At 40.2% G+C, this 21,508-nt stretch overlaps 1 protein-coding gene across 1 annotated transcript in view; it reads right to left on the bottom strand.

Annotated features, from left to right (window-relative positions):
• LOC131709239 (serine hydroxymethyltransferase, mitochondrial-like) overlaps window positions 1-17,984 on the bottom strand; it is a 28,130-nt gene extending 10,146 nt beyond the window's left edge. The window contains exons 1-5 of the mRNA XM_059011429.1: window positions 17,793-17,984; window positions 8,318-8,509; window positions 4,497-4,576; window positions 1,952-2,152; window positions 1,541-1,622 (exon numbers count right to left, since the gene is read on the bottom strand). Of these exons, the coding sequence (XP_058867412.1) occupies window positions 1,541-1,622; window positions 1,952-2,152; window positions 4,497-4,576; window positions 8,318-8,509; window positions 17,793-17,825 (588 nt within the window). The 5' untranslated portion in view covers window positions 17,826-17,984. The remainder of the gene's footprint in view (window positions 1-1,540; window positions 1,623-1,951; window positions 2,153-4,496; window positions 4,577-8,317; window positions 8,510-17,792) is intronic.
• Between the last annotated feature and the right edge of the window lie 3,524 nt (window positions 17,985-21,508).

The following is a 21,508-nucleotide window of genomic DNA, read 5'->3' as shown; positions in this document are numbered from 1 at the left end:
GACCTGAAGGTGTAGCAGTCTTCATAACATTTATTTCGACGCAAGAAAAATATTGGGAGAGAGAAAAAAAAAAAAAAAAAAAAGGCATTTTATTGAAAGGTTTGAAAATAAACAAGTGTATGTTTGGATCATCAGCCACTGCTGTCCATCTGAAGGTTTTATGATGTCGAAATTCAATTGTAAAAAGTCTGGAGACGAAGATTGAAATTCTTTTCTTTCTGAGTTTTCAAGGAGACCGGGGATTGCCATTGATTTTTTCCCTTTTTTTTTTTTTTTTTTTTTTTTAAAGAAAAAAGCATCACAGAAGATTACATCTGTCTTGTTATCAACTTGTTATTTTCTTTTGTGTTCCAGTTTATCCTTGTCATTTCATAAAATAAAACAGCATTTCATTAGCAGATATTTCTGTCTTGTATACATAACCGAGCGCCTACATTTCTGCTAAAGGGTAAAAGCTACAGTACTAATGGCTGCAGTGTGCATTTCCACTGTATAGAATGATCCCAAAGGCATCTGATTTTTCAACAGCTTCCTTCAATCTAAGATAATAATTGCTAGCCAAAAGGAACACTGGAGTTCTGCAAGACCCTGTAGTTGAAGGCAACTGGCAGCAGTGTGGAGTAGTGGTTAGGGCTCTGGACTCTTGACCGGAGGGTTGAGGGTTCAATCCCAGGTGGCGGACGCTGCTGCTGTACCCTTGAGCAAGGTACTTTACCTAGATTGCTCCAGTAAAAACCCAACTGTATAAATGGGTAATTGTATGTAAAAAATAATGTGATATCTTGTAACAATTGTAAGTCGCCCTCAATAAGGGCACAGGCAGTGTTGTGTGCTGCACTGCCGTTACAGATTCTGTCCCCTGTCAGTGAGATGAGATGAGATGAGATGAGGTTAAAAGCTCTATAAAACAGGAATGCAGACGAGCCAGCTGTTTTGCATTGTGGTTTTGACACTCACTTGCAGTGCCCCCAGTTCACGCCCAGCCTCCGCCATGTTACACCCGCATGCCTCTGAATATTAAAATGAACTACTCCATGGTCTGGATGATTAATTGGTTCAATTAAACAATTTAGAACAGGGCTGGAACAAAGACCAGGACTGGAACTTTGGCCACCCCTGTCTTAAATGAAATGCCAGTAATGGGTCGGTAAGTTAATTGGATGTGTTTAGCGTCTAAACACTCCTAACCAAATACAATCCTAATGAAACAAACAAAAACCACTACTGCCAGTAAGCTAACAAACACACACACTCACTATAAACTAAATCCCTTCTTTTCAACACTACTTAACAATTCTCCCGCAAAGAAAAGAGCACTCCACATAAAACAGATCAATCTTTCCACCGAGCCCCACTGTTTACAGGAACAGCTGTCGATTTTCTATTAGTTACAAGGTGTTTGGTTCAATCACCCTGCGAGTGACAGTTTATGTTTTAAAAAAAGAAAACACACAACAGCAAAAGCAGGTCAGTCATTCCCAGCCCTGTACGGCTGGCCGGCCTTGGAGAAATCGAAATCAATATCAAATATGGTACTCACATTTAGCTTGTATGGCATGGACTCAAAGAAAATGGATGTGGCCGAGATCCTTTTGACGTCGGACATGTATCCGTGAGTGAGGCTGCAAGGAAATTGGCACGTATTACTCTTCAGGACAGGTTATGAATGACAAAGCAACTGATAGAAACGCTTGTTGAAATTCTCAAATAGTACAATGGCTGGCTACCCGATTGTACAGTAAGTGGTCTACGCAAAACGAGCACTCAAAATAAACCAAAACGTGCTAAACTTGTTTATGAAGCACAGCAATACTGAAGCAGGATATCTAAGTTAAGTCTATGAACCCTACAGTGGTGCATCTACACCCTGCCCCCTTTAACTCTACATCAGTCCATAAACTGTAACTGTGCAAGGAATGATAAAACAAGTGGAAAGTGTTTGAATTCTTACTGTCCCCCGTCGGGCAGGTCCAAGCCCATGATCCGGTCGTGTGGGTTCAGAACCGCGGTGTAGGTTGCAAAGTTGGCCGGAGAGCCAGAGTAGGGCTGGACGTTGACCCCCCAGCGCTCCGGGTCCAAGTCAAAGGCTTCGAGAGCGCGTTTCTGACACAGCAGCTCAATCTGGTCAACCACCTCAGCACCGCCATAGTATCTGCAAGAGAGGGATTCACTAGAGAACAGAGGAACACACCGATACGAAAAAATGTTCACCTTTGATTAGACCCTCTCCAAAATTTCAAATCAGGACATGTTTCTATGAAGGGTTCAATAAAAAGAACAAGGGTCTGTAAAATGGGAATTTAGAAATATTTCTCATGGAAGTTGATGCAGCTTTAATGGAACTGCCATCGGGTGTATAGGTAGGTGTCTACTGCCACATTCTAATTTTAGTCATGAGTATCAAATCCTATGTAGGCCCACTTGTGTGCTTATTTTAATGTAATTTTTCCTACTTTGCTTTTTTTTATATATATATAATGTAAGCACCATCTTTAAACAATATAATTATACATTTTTTAATTTAGTGTGCCCAAATATTTTACACCCGATTTTCTCCCCAATTTAGAACGGCCAATTATTTGTTCCCCTCACAGTAGCAATTCCCCCACACTGCTCAGGAGAACTGAAGGTTCAGCGGGCGTCCTCCGATCCCACAACCAAACCAGCTACCTCTTCCACACCCAGGATCTCAGCGAGCTACCGCCCTCTGGAGGACAAAAGCCAGCCCTGCAAGTGTCGGTCTGAGTTCACTACGTGTCTGGCTCACTAGGACCCGCTGCAGCGCGATGAGCAGAAACAGCCCCAGCCAGGATGTGAACCTGCGTTCCCCTGGCTGTATGACACCCTGCACACCATGCAGCTCTGCTTTTACCAAGCGAGGCACTCGGGGGTCCTAACAATATCATCTTTTAACATCTGAAGACTTGACCAAAAAAATGCCGCTAGGCAGCTGGATTCAGATAATTACATCCCTTAGTTCAAGCTCCGAATATACTTAGCAACACTCTGTAAGTTGGATCAGTGCGATCTGCCCGGTTATTGGATTTGAACGGATGACAGACAGATTCCAAAATGAGATCCGATCAAACACAATTTCACTCAGTGGAACACACACAAAAAAAAATTATTCCGCTAGCTCTCAATGCTTGTTGTAAAAGCACATTTTATCTCAATTAAAAGGTTACAAGGTTTTAACAATGCTGCTGTACTTTAGCTGATGTCAGGGATAAAATAAGGACATTAAAAGTTAATTTAAAAAAAAAGTCAGTCTGTTTTGTGTTTGGATTGAAGTTGAGGACCTGACATAACACAGCTTTTTTTTTCAAGTCTGAAATGATATTCTGAAAATCATATAATATTCCTCCTCCTATAGACACACACTGTGCTTTGAAATAATTAAATCTGGAATTCCTCAAGGCGGGTATTAAGAGGCATTAGAAAAACAAATCTTTTAGTCATAAATGAAATCCTCTTCTTAATGGAGTCTGTCAAACAACAGGATTAAGGGATATTGGATGATATTTGTCCTTTCTTTTGGTTGATCCCAGCAGATAAGCAACCACTACAATGATATCAAACACTGGGACCTGACAAGTGAAAAGGTGACATTTGAAACTGCTCTCTTTGTGTTGTAGTTTTTCATGTATTAGTCTGAGCGGACAGAGAAGAGAGAGAGAGACGGGGTTGGTTTTAAAGTCTTTTAAAAATCACATTTATATTAGGATTGCTTAATGATCACCCTTACTGTTCACATGTAGTACATATGCAACCAATGGTGTAATCAAAATATGAAGGAACCAGAACACCACTAAAATACAGATTTTCTTAAACAAGAAATATCATACGAATTCATGTTTTATTTGTATACTGAACTTATCCAACTACAAAATGATCGCTAACGGAAGCCATAATAGTCATACAGTATTTCAATGTCAGATTTCAAAATGTCACACTTTTCAATTTATGTCAGTTACTATGTAATTCAATATCTTAACATGTAATTTGACTTTATGAAGCAAAATGCGTTAATTCTATGGGGCAATGCAAAACTTTAGGCCCTAGCTGTGCAACATAAGCTGGTCAAGACATATCTAAACAGAAGCCCAGCAATGGAAGTTCATACATGTCTTCTGTAGCAATTGTGTTTAACTTTCCCATTTGAGACACAAGACCAGTGTGTGCATCACACTACCATGAACAAATTCACCAACCTTTTCCTAGCAGTACAATATATTCACAGGCCTCACGCTCTGTCTACACAGTTTTTTCTGCAGTCCGAAATTTAAAACCCGCCTCTAGCATCCTTCCTGTTGCTATTTAAGTAACGTTTACCGTCAGGGTGAACAGATGGAGTCCTGCCAGCCTGCCATCCTAACTGGGGCTGACTGACAGAGTCCCAACAGAAATGGGTTTGATCTCGATCTGCTGCTGATGGAAATGAACCAATCTGATCTGAAATGTGGCATCGGTGTTATGATCCCTTAGTGTAGCTGTACCTCCTTCCTGGGTATCCTTCAGAGTACTTGTTGTTCAGGCAGGATCCCAGGGCCTCCAGAGCTGCTTTGCTGCAGAAGTTCTGTATGAGAAAATAAATCAGAGTTCACTTATAATCAGAGCTGGATTTGTTTCATGGTAAATGTCTAAAAAAAGGTACTGCAAGATATTTCTCTCGATTTGTTATACAGCAAATGTTCCTACATATTTAAATGCTTTCCTGAAAAAGAGCAAATGCTAAATTGTGGAACATTCCCTTTTTTACGTTAGCAGAAATATTTGCCATCTTTCATACAGCTGGTGTCTTTTTCGTTGAAGACATTTTAATAAAGAAATCGCGCAGCTCTATGCAGTGTGTGTTCAATCATTTACCAGAAGCAAACTAAACCGGCTGCCAGGTTCCTAAATGCAGTGTAACAGGCAGTGCGTCAATAAGGCAAGCGTTTGCTGTATTTGTTATGTATAAAATATGGGTAGCACTTTAGATGCAGTGCACAAATAACCATGTCATTACTGTGGCATCACATTAAGGTTTTATTCAGCGATGAACCAAAAAAGTTATTGTAAATACAAAACTGCTGTACAGTTATGCTTCTACTAATGCATATTAGCTTTTCTTGTGTACATGACTGTATTATTATTATTATTATTATTGCTACATAAATATCAAACCTTAAATCAGAATACCATGATGAATGTTTAATCTTAGGAAAAAATGTAAATAACTAATTATATGCGGAGATTAATTACTACAGTACGCTATAGTCGCACAGTGAGGTGGGCAGAAAAAAACCCTGAATGCAGTATGATAGATACACGGGCGGGAATGGGCATACAATGTAATGCATTACTTCTCATAGTTCTCTCATTCAAAATGCATCCAGTTCTACACTGCTGGAATCCAAATGTGGATATCCTCACTGCAAGACCCCCCCCCAAACTGAACAAAAAAATAAAATGAAAAATTCAAGCCCTAACTACATATTACACGGCAATGGAAACCGTGGAAAAATGCAGCCTTACTTATAACACAGGCAGAAAGCAGTGCCTCAATTAAAACAGCTTGAACAGATTATGAAAACCTCATCTACAAAATCAGGGAGTTCCATTGCAGATGACCTCAGAACATTCATACAGAATGGTCTAGATTTAAAAAAGAAAAGAAAAAAAACTAAAGACAAGCTAAACACTGAAAAGGGACATACAAATGTAAAATGGTTACAAGAACAGTAAAAGGCAGAGCTCACGTCCGTTTCTAAATCTCAATAAAACCCAGATTATCAGGCATAGCTGACCTCGCCTGTACGACTCTTACCTTGCTGACTGCAAGCAGTTGTTTTAATATTCTGCCACTTCTCAAAGGAAGATCGTTAGACTAGCAATGCACAGAGACAGCTAGCCATTGACTATTTTAAGCATTCCAGAAATGAGTCCTTCCTGGCGCTCATCATTTTGTCTTTCTGCACTAATACAAACGTTGTATCATTCAGGTCATTCAGTTCCAGAGTCAAAGTCAATACATCCTTTAAAGGCAACTTGTTTTAAAGGCGCTGGAAATAACCGCCAATATTGCAATATCCAGTTTGATCATGGATCACCATGTTAGGGGACCCAGTGATGAATGGTAATGAGATGCTGTGCTATTACATAGGGGAAATGGATGGTATCAAATTCAACACAAGCTTGTATAATAGAAGAGGGGGGTTCTGAAGACATCCATCATTCCTGGAAAGAACTCAAGTTAAGGGATGCTAAGCGCAGCGATCGTTTGTAAGGTACATGAGAAGAGGATATTAAGACTATAGAGTACTTGAAGACAATGAGTCGGAGTGATTCTATTAAGCTGGGCTGGGATCCCTCATCATAGGACTCTCAGGAATTCTAAGAATTGAAGAGACTGAAAAATAATAATAAGGTGCTCTAGCTGCTATTCAGTCTGGGCCTCTCGCAAGCAGAGACAAAAGCTTGGAATTGTGTTTGTATTGCGATACGATCCACATTTAGATTGCACATTTTACATTATAATATACAGTAGAAGCCATCTGCAATTTCTGTGTATCAGATGGAAATGACACTGTATTACCTACGCTGTTTATAATTATTCTTATTTACCGATATGTTATAAAAATTAGTATCGGGTGCTGTGCAAGATACGAGGTGATTTTCACCTACAAGGTCAGAGCAGCCAGTAAGCCCACTCAATGACTCTCAATAACATGTAATAAAGAATAACCATGTTTTATCACAATGGGATAAGCGGTTCTCTAGATGTAAAAATACAGCACGGGTACATACAATAAAAACAGACTGACCGGCATCTCCTTACATCCCCAGATTCTGATGCTCTCAACTGGGATTCAACTCAAGCGTGTCTTACGAAAGGACACCTCCAATTTAATCACCTGGCACATGAATCCCCAGCAGAGGTTAATAAGACACACAACACTGGCGAGAGGATTTTAACATGCAGTACAGCAGCCCGATTTGAATACATTCAGTGTGAACGCTTTCTTTAATAAAAGAGGTGCATTTTTGCCAGTTCTCGCCATGGTATTGCAGGCGACAGGTAAACACTGTCAGACACCCAGCGTGGAGCCTTGACACCGCTCCACAGCAAAATAAATTACTGCTTATCCCCCCCGAGACCAAGCAAGCGCCGAGACAAGCGAACAGCTTCGAGAGAAAATGACAGGGATGGAAATAAGACTCCTACTGCATAGCTGTTTCAACCATTCCAGGTTTTAAAATGTATCCTTTCAGTATTCCTTCATCCTTTTTTCAATATTTTTCATCTGTCTGAATAAATACGTTATGAAGACGGCTACGTTTGCAGGCCCTTTTTATAATGTGTTGATAAAATCATTCTCTAAATCGTACCTGTTAAACCCTCATGGCTTCTTGCTTTTGTTTCTTTTGCAACCTGTCACTGGACTGATTGACTAAGACCAATTGGAGTTCACCGCTCGCCTCTTCCAGCCTAAAGTGATTATCACAAGAACCAGCGCGTATGCCAGACTCATCGATTACACCAGGATAAAAAAGGTACAGGCGCTTTGTATTGCTCTAAAACACGGATTCCCCTTACAAAGCCTGCTTTTAGTACCTGCAGAAAATGCAGCAAGACTGCTAATGTCATAACAGGGATGGATAAGAGACTCACATTGCATAGCAGTTTGATCCATTCCAGGTTTTAATATGTGCATGATTAGCCCCAGTGTATAGGTTTCAAGCTCAGGTCTTATTAAAAACTTGCAGTAAAACCAGGAATGGATCAAACTGCTAAGCAATGGGAGTCTTATTTCCATTCCTGTATGATCATTTTACTATCCATGACCTTCCAAGACAACTTTATTTTAATCCAGTATAAAACACTATTCATTTAGAATGACTAAAATAATACTCATACTATAAATGGCAAAGTTTTGATCAGAACTCTTTTTCAATGTCTTCTAGACATTTAGTCAAAAGGTCTTTCAAAAGTGAAACACCAATAACTTGGCACACTTAAGTGAGAACGAACACTCAAGTGCCGTTTCTGAATAAAGCCATTGAATCCTGGAGTCTGTGTTAAAAAGCTGTACAGCAAGCACAGGGGTGAGCAAGGAATGCATCTGAATATCACTGTTAATCCTTTCCAGTCTGAATACGGTAAGGGATGAATGCATTGAAGGTTGAACCACCATGTGTCTACTGCAGACATGTAGAGGTCTAGGGTTACAAAACACAAATATAGAAGGTGTGAACGCTTACAGATAAGACTACAGTTGCTTAGCAGTGAAAGCAATCTCAGGCTTCAATATATAATCAGGCTTGCAATCAGTACCTCGGATGCGATGAGCTCCAGTCCGCGACACTGCCGGTCTTTCTCCTTCTGCACCAGGTCCCACATCTCGGGGTCACACTCCGCCAGGCTCTCCTGCCCACTCCACTGGGCAAAGTCTCCCGGCTGGTCCACCTGCTTGGTGTGCTGCCCACGCACTGCCATCGCTGCCGAGGGCACGCATCGCGCCAGCGGCTGAGAAACAGGAGGGGAAAAATAAGAGATCAGTGCTTTCGTGAAGCTCAGTTTACTGCTGCCAAGAACATAAATGAGAAAAGGCAGTCAAGACCCATCAAGGCAATCCAAGCACAACATTTGACTAAGGGGATATTATTTAACGGGACCGAATCCAATTGTCTGATGTTTTTTTAGAAGCTTCACCTGGTAGGCTACTCCGTGCATCTGTGTAAATTTCATCTGTCTGGTCCTTTAATCAGCTTTATTCATCCTACTCATTTGCCAAATTCACTAAGTTTATAATATCCATTAAGGATATTATAAACTTTTAAATGCCTCTTTTCCTGTCTTTTTTCTAAACTACAGAGATGCACTTCTTTGAACGTGTTCCAAAAGGTCATGCCAGTCCAGCGATCAGCCCAGTTGCCACTTTCTGTACCTTCTCAGGTGCAATAAAGTATTTTTTGTATTGCAGTCTGTAGCAGGGCGAGGTCTGTGCTGGTTATCGGACGCATGCATGCTCCTGCAGGGGGGGGGGGGGGTCGACGGCCCTGTTGGACCCGCCTGCCAATCATGGGGATGACACAGAGAGGTTGGGTGAGGGTGTGTCGCCTGGCTCTCTCTGAGTGGTCAGGAGGCGGGTCTTGGGGGGGGGGGGGGGCAATAAAAATAACGTGCTGTGATTCCCTCTGTCTTGCATGTTCAGGACAAAAGCCATCCAGAGCCTGGTTCGTGGAAATTGAATAAATCTAAATAGACAGAACCTACCGTTTGTGAAAGGCGCAAGAGCCCTGAAAAGTGGTTGGCTTCCAGAGGCTGCAGGGTACGCACAGAAGAAACAAAAGGCAAAACAGAGAAAGAAAGACAAAGAAAAGAAATACCGTTCCACGTATCCAGACCGACAAGAGGACCGTAGCTGGGACGTACACAAGTAGTTAGCTCTGGGGGAATAACGTGGGCAACCGTGGTCTAAGTCTAGTGATAGGAGACCAGACTGTAACCTTGCGGCACAGCGGAGGCTGTGACACTGCTGTGAACCAAACTTTTATTTGTAGTTTTTGAATTTAAAGTCTTTTGTTTTCTCTTGTTATTTTTCCCTTTGGATTGTGACTATTATTTGGACTACAGGAAACTGTCTCTGCACCCGGGGTCGGAATACCATTGCTGGTCGACCTCCCTGGCACCTCTGGTGCCACCCCACCAGGGTAAAGAACAATTTACCCCATACCCTCTCACACAATCTATAAAGAGCAGGGTGAGAAAAACACTACAAAGTACTGTTTTAGTCTTCTACTTTCAAATTCTGTAATGTCATTATCAGAGCCTGTTTTAAACACATCAACAAGCTTTGTAAGTAATTATGCCTCTATCAGCACTATTCAAATGTGCTTTACAACACCTATATCCCACATTCAGCATTTCCACTTGTCAAATAATTGGCACCTGGGACTAGAATCCACTTTTACTGCTATGCAGGACACAAAGTCCTCTAGCAATTTATGTTTGGTGTTTTTTTTTTTATATTAGAATGGTTTAGGATTAATGGCACTGAACTACTTTCAAGCTTTACAAGGTATTTATGACCTGTCGGGTGAGATTGATCAAGGTCTTAACTCAAAGTGCAATTTGCAACATTATTTTTTAGTGAAAAGCAAAATGTCTCCATTAATAATGTAAATCTGTGAACTATGAAAGACCTAGACATCGTCACTGAAACACACTTCAGGAGTTGCTTGTAACCTCATTTTGACCTTGACGTGCATATTTTTCAACCAAATTTGAAATGCGCCAACATTCAAACTCCTTCTGTGGACAGAAAGTTCATGAACTAGTAACATTAAAAGGTTTGATCAAATTCAGGGAAACTGTTCCTAATATATACACCATGACCTAAATCCCATCACAAGAGAAAAACTGGTTCTATGGATCTCTAAAAACATACAGTGTGTACACGTTACAAGGTAATGATACCATTTTATATTAACTGTCGTAAAATTACTAGTGTCATGAAACTAGACTATGCCACTTTAAGGTGACATATGTGATACTATTATGAATGTTTGTGTTAAATCTGTTTTTCACTACTTAGTAAACATGACCTAACTTAGCCTAGTGGGGTCCCAGGCAACTGCCCATGTTGCTAGCCGCTAAAACCGTCTCTGGTTCTTAAGGTGTGACTTCTAAGAAGTTTTTGCTTCACTCCGAGTCTGGAGGAGCCTGCTGCCTTCACCCTTGAGCAGCTATAAACCTCTGGAGTCCGAGATTAATTATGGGAGTCGCACACAGGGAGAAGTTATTTACACTGACCTGACAGCAGAGCGCATTGCTGCCGTGGTGAACCCCAGGAAACGGCCCAGGAGGTAATTTATTAGGTCGGAGACAGCGTTGGGGTCATAACTGAGGTGTGAAGGTGAACCCAGAACAGGGCAGGCTGCTCCGAATTCATTCCCCAGGGACAGAGACATCATTCCTTAGTGTCGATGACAAGAATGTAAAGACGCCGGAACCTGTTTAAGCCCCGCAGTGATTTTTTAGCACAGCAGCAAGAATGTTAAATGGAGGACAGTAAAATAATGTTGGTTTAACGCATTGAAGTAAAACAGTAGGTTATTAGACAGGGCTCTAAAGGCTGGGGAATTTGAAAAGATGCACACAGTTCTATTTACCATGAAAGCGGTTTCACTTTTAACAGAACTGCCATGGGGTAGTGCAGAAATTAACTTGTCTATTGCTAGTTATTTTTTCCCATGTGTATCAAAAGCGATGGTGGCCCATTTTTGCCGCTAGTAAACCACTTCAGTTTTCATTATGTTGTTTAGCGTTAGGAGATATTGTTTAAATATGACACTCCCATTAAAAAGTGGAGACAAAATGTCCATCTTATAGACCAGGGCTGGCCACTCCTGGTCTTTGTTTCAACCCTCTTCTAAACTGTTTCAATTCAATCTCCATCCAGACCCTGAAGAAGCTAATTCTCATGTTCCTTGTTAAACCTGGAGTGGAATGGCCCTCCACGACTGGGATTGGACCCCCCCGTTAAAGACCCTTGTCCTTTCAAGAGCAACAGAAAAAAAGGAATTGAAATTTACACTAAAATGCAATACTGTTTATAGCTGTATGCAGCTTGCATAGACCTGCATGCCACTACTTCCAGCAAGGATGGTTATAAATGCCATTCTCGAGCTCTGTTATAGCTCAGACAGCAGTACAAAAAATAATGTTGGGAATACAGATGCATATTAAAAATAGGAAAAACCTGTAATATGTGCAAAATATTTATTGAAACCACACAGGGCCGCTACACCTTAAAGACAGCTGTTATTGTAAGGCTATGGTTAAACTCAGCTCTGAAAGGTGTTGTGTCAAATGTTATCAGTGGGGGGAAAAAACAGGAGATCTTTCTGTTTTGCTTCCAAGCTATAACTGGGCTTAAAGATGTAATTTATAATCCTATACTAGTGCAAAATGTAGAAGTGTGACAGACAGAAATATGTGCAACTGCCGGCTGGGTTAAACCCTCAAGGTGCTCAAGGAATTGAGTGGTTGTTCAAACAGTTTCTTCTGAAATACATCTGAGAGTATCACGAGGAGGAAACTGATAACTTGGATGACCAGATCCAACCGGTCAGTACACTTTAAATATCGTTTCATGCACCTCATTGCAACACATATGTCCCTTGTGCCTTAAAGAGATTAATAAACGGCCTAGAATTGTAAAATATATAATCAAGGATTTGTTCAGGGCATAGACAGAGAGCAGCTTTACTTGTCGTTGCAATCTGTGCAGACCGCTCCCCTTGCGAATCTCCAGACTGTCACTGCTCTCTTTACATGGCCTCCCTCTTGGGCAGACTCAAGTCTTTTTCAATACTGGTTTATTCAGCTCCTCTCCTTGAGATCCTTGCTCATGTGTGTCGTCTTGTGATTTATAACTTCATTTTAATTGTGTTATTAAAAAGCAATTACAGGCTGATTAGAAATTCACTACATGGGATTTCTGTCTTTCTTTTTGGACAGAGAAAGTCACTCAGGGAGAAGTATAGAGCAGGAGAGCATCTAGCTGCTTGGTCGCACCTTTGTTCAGAAGACCTGATATTCAAACCAAGAGCGAATTTGAATGTTCTAAAGTAGGGGTTCCAAAACTGTAGCGCAATGACATTCTACATATTTTTTTTTCTATTAATAGCCATAAGCAGGTGCCATAGTCAGCTGTAACTGTAGAAAAATAAAGTGTAGCAAGGGAGTATTGGCGGACTGTCAATCAAAGCAGAAATTCACAAATCAGAGCGAACAGATTGCCTGTAGGCGGGATGTAGAGCGAGAGCTCTGACAATAGGGCAGTGTTAAGGTCATGTGATCGCTCCGCTGGCAGATGTAAAAAGCATGTTCAATATTAATAAAATTACAGTATGTTGAATCCGCTACCAAAGAATAGGTTTTGCAAAGTATAAAGAAAAGGCAGCAACAGGAGTTTGAATGCATTTGTACTGGTGCTGGAATGGGCTTTTTCTTTTGTAGAAACGGTTTTCATACTTTTGTATTTGATAAAAGTCATTTAAATTCAATTGATGCCTACGATGAATACGTTTTTTGTGACTAATTAGCTATTAACATTTAAAATAGTGAGTACTGAGTGTATGTTTCAATATTAACTAAATCAAGTTATTAATCAAACTGATCAATCTTGTTGCATACCGGTAATTGATTTATTAAAATGTTTGGATATGCTGCTATTTTATTGATTCCTGGCTCATTCACAGTCGTCTTAAATTAACTCTAGAATATGCTTTGTTGGAAAATAATAATAAAAAAAAACATTTTTTGACTGATTCAGATTTCGCTGCAGATGGATTTACTCAAGTGATTCCTGTTCAGGTATTTATGAATGGGAATAATAAGGTTTAATGACAAAGAAAAATAATAATACAAAGGTACCTAATTGAAAGGTTTGATAAAAAATGTCTGTTTAGTTTTTGCGACTTACTTTATTTACTAAATTTATTTACTAAAATTAAAAGTGTTTCAAAAAATATATATATTTTCACTCAGTGCATATTCTATGTGATTTCTATCTTTCACAATATTTATTCAAATGAATAAAGGACAGTTTAGATTAGGTTTATTTATAATGTTACAGGTTTAAAAATAAATAAAATGTTTTTTTTAATTTGCATTTTCCCCAAGGAGTGCTAACAGTGGGCCGCAGTGCCTAATGCAGCTGAACAGGTGGGCCTCAGGTAAAAAGGTTTGGGAGCCCCTGTCCTAATGCACCTGACTGCACTAGGTGTTGTATTGAAGGTAGTCATTCATTCCTTGTTCGCGTTTCACATTTCAGTGTTTGTTCAAATATTCAAACATTTGTCCCGGCACAAACTCTATGTTTAGAGTATAGTCAATGCAGACAGACGCTGCAGGACAGGGGGGGGGGGGGGGGGGGGGGGGGGGGGGAGAAGGGGGTTACCCGCTGACTGCTGTGACAGACTGCGCCTCACATTTTTAATGAGGCGTCACATCTCAAAGACGGGCTGCAGCCCCGGGATGAACAAGCCAACATCTTAAACAGCTAAATCACACGGGTCATTAACTCTGACAGGCAGCGTCCTTTGCTGTCTCTGCTGCCACAGGGACACCAAACCTGGGACGCTAGCCTGAGCTCATCACCTGAGCCTTCCCTTTCCTTTGAGGACACTTTGAACATTCAACTCCCTAATAAATGACTTCCTTTCAGATAAAAAAAAAAGGCTTACTGCTTGATGTTTCTTGGTTTTTGGAGAGTTAGAAGCAAAGTAGAGGCAGATAGCCCCTGGCTGGTAACCTTCTCCCTGATCTTTTGTAATGTGTATACTGTGATCTGTATAATCACACATTGAGAAAGCCATCTGCACTGCTCCAAGGACGAAACTGTTTAATGAGTAAAAAGCTTCAGATTCAATTTTCTTGGTCTTTTTTTACTATAAGCTTACTGAACTTGTAGTCAAAGCAATATATTAAATACAATATATTACTTTAATTTAGAGTGACCAATTATTGTTACGCGATGAGGCGAACGAGTCCCTCTCTGTTTCCCAGCCCCCACCCCTGGAGCATCACAGCACATGTGACACTCCCTTCGGAGACCCCAGCAAAGTTCAGCCTCTTTGCACAGCCTGGCACAAACCAGCGCTGTCCAAGCTGTGTGACTCATCCTGCGCTCCCAGGGGCAGCACTGTAACTGGATGAGCCACTCCGGGACCCCTAAAGACCCCTACATACAATATTTGAGTTATTGCAGAACAACTTAGGTTTGGTTGCAAACATGAACAGGGAAAAGGAAGAGAAAATTAACTAAAGATGTTTTTTGCTATGTTGATTTGTGGGGTCAGCCAAAAAACAAAACAAAAAAATGTTTAAAATTTTAGATGGATAGTAGTCCTTATTGCAATCTTGATTACCGTCACAAGGACGGTGTTTTCTGCATCTGAAACTCAATGCGAAGGGTCACCAGCTGTGTGTGGCACTCATGAGTCAGGCCAGGGAGTGTGGGTGGCAGATTCTCAGGGTAACAGATTAGGTCTAGCAGTCTGGCAGCTACCCATCAAACATAAATCATCTATTTAACAAAATAATAGAAAAAAAAGAGAACTGACCGTTGGGAAAACGATCGTTCAAAACGTCAGTCAATGTTACAGTTGTCAAAAATAGTAAAAAAATTAGGAGTAACAAATGACACCTCTTTGGTGAGGGGGAGAAACCGACAGGACACATGACTGTTACTCAGCTGCATGTCTAAATAGTGCAACTGTTAAGTGCTGAAACATATTATCACAACAAACAGTGGTATTACATTTTACTGTAATAGTGCGAAATATCACATTTTGAACACAAAAAACCCACATTCATCAATAGTAAAAATGGAAAATGAAATGTTTTGATTATTTCAATGACAATGGTATTAACACTAGATACATGCTCCAATTTAGACCAACTGAACAGACCTGGCTGTGTTTTTTTTTTTCCAGACATGGAAGGGTGCTTCCACAGCTAGGCCTTAAATCCCTGTTGCCAAGGCGACTATACATCCCCAATGTGGGAGTACAGCTCAGAGTCTGGTAACCCAAGCTCTGTATATATCTCCCTCTTAGATAACTATCTGCAAACTATCCTTGAAAAACCTTGAGGACAGAAGTCAAGTGACAGTGATTATAAACATAATATCTGTCTGGACCCTGCCCTAGCTTTCAGCCTTTAGTCAGCTGATAACAGATGGCAGCGTTTCGCACAAGAGGAGTGGACACACTGGAGGATTCTAATTGGCTGATCGCAAGGGTGAGCTCTGGCACTTTGTATGGGACGTTAAGCAAATGATAATGCCATACGGCAGAGCTGTCTGAGAAATGCTTATGTAAACCTGGAAAGCAGCAACAAAACAGAGTCTGCGGTGGACATTTTGGTGTTTATAAAAGGCCCTTGTTCAAATTAAGTTAGGATGAGACAAGTATTGGGTATGGAAAAGAGGTATCCAGAATAAAAAATTGTTATTATAGTCTATTGAAAATGATTTGTAGCTAGCAGAGTAATTTCAGGTCTCAAATGTGCAGTTTTGAAAGAAATACCATCGCAGTGAGTAGGGAAATCACAGCAGTGACCAGTACTTGTATGCTAGTGGTCATACCAATTCAAAAAAATAAAATAAATACTTGATTGAGAAGCTGGTAAAGTCGTCTAAAAAAAATTAAAAATCAACTGTTGTTGTAAATGAGTCTATTTGCTGTAAACCTCGTCTGGGTTTGTTATAGCTGCTGGGCACCCAGGAAGTGGCTCACAAATTGAATAAGTATGTGTCGCTGGAATATTCAGCTGGGAGGTCTCCCTTAAGTTATACTGCAAAGTCCTTAACGTTGTTTATTAAATGTATTGCAAAACCAAGTCACAGTGTCCTACTGCGGTTCATCTCAGGAATACGACGGCAGTGAACTGTTGTAAGGTCACGCTCAGCAGCAATTACCATTTACCATCACGACCCCCTCCTTACTGCAGTGAAATACAACATTGTACAGCCAAATGAACGGCACACGCTCGATAAAATTACTCTCATGTGTATTTTAAGTGCATTAAATTGCACGCAAGACTGATCAGAAATGGCGATACCCATTCAATTTATTTAAACAGAAACTCGCATTGAAACAGATGGGGTGCTCGCATAACTACACGTAACGTCCATTCTTAAAACTACAATTACTTGAATTGTAGTTCGTGTTTTGTTTTTTTTTGTGAAATTTACTAAAGAAACTATTCACGTTTTTACGTGTCGTGCGTAAGCAACCCGCCTCCGAGCTCTGGGCTGTACGTTACCATAGCAATATGATGAAACCAACTGTGCGAGGTTGCATCATCTACAATGCTGCAGTTTGTAGTAAACTTTTACAGCTTTGGTTGTATCAAGGTACACGTGTTGCGAGTTTTTTTTTGTTTTTTAAACAAGTTATGGCTACTGAATTCCTTGAATACAGTATTTAAGTTTGTCGTTTAAGCTATACACAGACATATCCAAACAGACTTTTTATCAGCACCGCTTTTTTTTTTTTTTAACCTGTATTTTACATCGTTATTCGGTTGTCGCAGGCCACTTTCTGTTGCTTTTCTAACCTTTCTAACCAGTTCAAAAACAGAACACGCACTGGCTTCGCTTGCACGGTTGTAGGAAAATATGCATGATACAGGATTGCGTATAAAATGTATTCATACGTCCTTATGTGCGCAACGGTGCAGAATAACAACAACATAAACAGAAAAAAACGTGTAAAACTGCTCTGAAAAAACACTGGAGCAGAAAGTTACTGCAACATTCCACGGTGCAAAGAGCTCGTGCCACGTACTAAACAGACTGCTGAGCCAAACCAACAACAGAATCGAGCTGGGTTTGAAAATACATACACTGCATAGGCGAAGACGTGCCTCTGCTTCATTCACGAATACAGCTAAAAAAATGCATCATTAAAACCAAATACAGTAATAATGGGTGGACTAGTGCTCTAGGAGTCAGAGAAAGGCAACATGGACGCCCCAGTGAATCACACCAGTGCTAGCTAGGTTAATCTCCATGTTTCAAACACAGTTCCTACGATCGCATACTTTTATTTAAAGCCATATATACAGTACTACAAAATGCCATTTTTAATGCTGATTTGCTGCATCAAGAGATTAACAACTTTACCGCACACCGAACATGTTAAATACCTAAGGATTAGCTAACGCAGCACTTTAAATACCAAGAAAATAAACACAAAGTTTCAAATGCAATAGTTAATCTCTCAGTACTCACACGAGTAAGCTGTTTCAGTGACAGTGACAGCATGTTGTTTCTGTTTGCCCAAAGCGGTGTTTGTGTGTTGATGGAAACTGAGAGATCTCGAATTCTGTCCACGTTGTTTCTGTGGCTGACAAGCTAGAGAAGGAAAGTTGGCAGCGTGGAGCCCTCACGCAATTAGTTTCGTCAGAGAGGACGCAGCGTAATGCATTCTGGGATTTGTAGTTTCTGTTGATCGATTTTGAAACCCGGCTTTGAAAGGTTTTACTGTGTGTAGCCTTTAATATACACACACTGTGTGTAGTAAAGTTGGGCTACAGCGTAATTAATGCGTAACAGAAATCGAATTTCTATTTGATACTAGATAGGCATGTTATGTTACCCTCTGTTATGTGGGTAGGCAGCGTTTCCCTCATAATTAAACGGCATTTTAAAAGCTGATACGGTTGCCTAAATTAGGATTTCAAAACCAACCGAACGCCAAAACACCGGGAACGAGTGCGCATGCGATTCGCTAAAATTACAGCATCCTCCCGTTAGAATTTAAGAAAGACAATTCATATTGCTTTTATCAGGTTCACCTGTGTTCGAGTTCTTGCAACAACCTTAACAACAAAAATAAAAGTTTGCTTGAAACCAAAGCTAAAAAAAGTTATTTTTAGATGAAGGCTAAATTCCTTGGACGTACTGTTTTATCACAAGACATGTTGTGCTGAGCATAACAATACTATACGTAGTACGCTAGCCAGAGTAAAAGAAAATGATCTTGTCATTGGATAATGGTTCGCTGCTTGTACGTTTTTAGCCGTTCCAGGTTTGGATTACACACCGTCTATTGGTAACAAAGCCAGTGTGTTATTAAACTCACAGAACAAACACGAATAGAACAGTTGGTTTGTGAATAAAGGGGCTTTTTACTGATCATGGATCACATTGATTGTTGATTTATAAGATGATCAAATCAACCCTTTATTTAATAGATTTGCATCGCATTGTGGGCAACAATATTATAGAACTAATACCATGGTCATAACCAGCATGTTTCAAAGGGTTTCTTTATTGTTTTTTCACATCAGCTTTTAGCACGATCAACTAACTTTTTACAATACCGTTTATGTTCTGTATTTTTTTTTTTTTTTTTTTTTTTTTTGTATTTATTTCCCATGGGCATTGACTTCAAAAGCATGCAATGGGCCGGTTCAAAACTGAAATCTCTGTGCAATGTCAATTTTTATGCTTTGCCAATGTGACAGTCTGCTGCAGGGCCCAAACCTTTTTACACAGAAAAGTCCATTAGCTTTGGTTCAGGAGAGCCTGACTGCTGGCTTAATAAGCAAACAGTACAGCTGTGAATGTGTCTGTCTAAAATGACCCTTTTCAGGGATGTGTGTTCAGAGAAGGCAGTTGACAGATCCAGGATTTCCTGTTTTGAAGGAGGTTTTGTGAAATGGTTAAACATCTGTATGTGTGAGCTGCCCTTTTCTTTCTTTAGTCTGAGACAACACTTTCACTCTGCAGACTCACTGAAGAATTTATGACCAGCTGCCAAGCATGGAGATATGGCTGCTCCTGCCATTCTTATCTTATCATACCACTAGTCTCCCTCTCTCCAACACCCCTGTGGGAGGACAAGGTAGAAGGCAGGTCCAACAGATAGCCGAGCAGCTGATGAGTCTATAAATATATTCTCATTAGGGCTCATTGCACCCCAGTCTCTCACTAGCCCCAGGGGACCCTGCCTAACAAATGCAAACAGTCCTCAGGGTTGCTATATGCCTTGGAGTTTACTCCAGACAAACTCAGCTTTATCAACTCCAGCAGAGTGTAATTCATTCAGCCAGCCCCCCTCGCTTTACAGCGGTTTGACCTGCATACTGAATATTAAAACTCTTAACATTTTGCAGACAGTTTTAAAAAGAATTCTTGCATTTAGTAGTGTTTATTTTTATTGGCAGTAAACTCCCAACACTGTTCTGGTCCTTTAGTGATCAAGGGCAGCAGTGTGGAGTAGTGGTTAGGGCTCTGGACTCCAGACCGGAGGGTCCTGGGTTCAATCCCCAGTGGGGGACACTGCTGTTGTACCCTTGAACAAGGTACTTTACCTACAATTGCTCCAGTAAAAACCCAACTGTATAAATGGGTAATTGTATGTAAAAAATAATGTGTAAAAAAATAATGTGATATCTTGTAACAATTGTAAGTCGCCCTGGATAAGGGCGTCTGCTAAGAAATAAATAATAATAAAAAATAATAATGTGTAACGTTGAAAACATCAGAGAGCAGCTTTCCCAGCAGTATTTAGTTCTACTTATTTTGTTTGAAAAAAGAATCGGAATATTATTGGAGAAGGTTAAATGTTTTTTTTTTTTTTGTTGATTATGGCTTGCTATTACGGTATGCTTAATTTCGAGGATAATTTTCAGATATTTTTGTTTTGAGCTAGTATATATAATGTATAAGCGGCCGTGCGGGACAAAAAAGGAAACAATTTAATCAATCATCAGTAGCATGATCTTAGGGTAATTGATCCAGAAAATAATAGGATATCGAACATGGGAAACCGGTGATTCAATTAGTATTGATGGCTTTATTAAATGAAACATACAGAGCCTTTCCCCCAGGGAGGTTGCATTCAGACACGCAGACTGCCTCGGGTATAATGACTCCATGCAATTCCAGTGTGTGGAGACAGTTCATGGGAGGCTGTGCATTATGAATTTCTTGCTGAAAATAGGAAATGGGTGGTTGCATTGGCTTCTGTATGCCTCCTAGATTTTCATTTCTATCAAGAATCATCTGTTTCTGATAATACACTAAACCAGCTTCATGACTAATACATATGCCTTCATTAATCTACCTTCCTCTGTGATTTTATCCCAATATCCCAGCATCATTTCTTTATGATGCTGCACTTCCCAAGGGTTTGTAAAACCACTGTGGATAATGCATTATTATTATTATTTATTTCTTAGCAGACACCCTTATCCAGGGCGACTTACAATTGTTACAAGATATCACATTATTTTTACATACAATTACATTATTTTTTTTACATACAATTACCCATTTATACAATTGGGTTTTTACTGGAGCAATCTAGGTAAAGTACCTTGCTCAAGGGTACAGCAGCAGTGTCCCCCACTGGGGATTGAACCCACAACCCTCCGGTCAAGAGTCCAGAGCCCTAACCACTACTCCACACTGCTGCCCCATATCATCTTTATTCTGTAACTGGGCAGGTTGGTGTCATTTTGTTGTCACTAGGTTTTTTCCCTCGTTATTTAAGAATTTTTCATGAATTGGGGTAATTCACGATTAGGCCATGTCGACACTAAAAATTGTCAAAAAAGGAAACAATTTAATCAATCATTACATTTTGAGACCCAGGGCCGGATTTGATAAGTTAAACTGTCAAGGCGGTCTAGAGGGTAGACAGCAACTGTGTCAAAAACTTAGATACTGAGTGGTTCAATATTTAGTACTGGACATGCCTTTTTAAAGTTTCAGTACCAGTTAAGCTTGCAACATTTTTTTGCAAATCAGACATTATCGGCAGTATTATATATTATTCTGTGTATTATCCCGTTGACTATCAGCACCACACATCAAAATGATCTGAATTCGTTCCTCTTAAAGACATTTCACACTGGAATTACATAAAAAGAACCAATTCTAACAATTATGCCAATGATGCCTGACTTATGGAGCACTCTGTAGACTCAGAAACCCAG

The sequence above is a fragment of the Acipenser ruthenus genome, chromosome 42, assembly GCF_902713425.1.
Source record: "Acipenser ruthenus chromosome 42, fAciRut3.2 maternal haplotype, whole genome shotgun sequence".
In the NCBI taxonomy this organism is placed as follows: Eukaryota; Metazoa; Chordata; class Actinopteri; order Acipenseriformes; family Acipenseridae; genus Acipenser; species Acipenser ruthenus.
The sequence above is the reverse complement of the archived record's forward strand: the minus strand, read 5'-3'. Positions and strand labels throughout refer to the sequence as shown.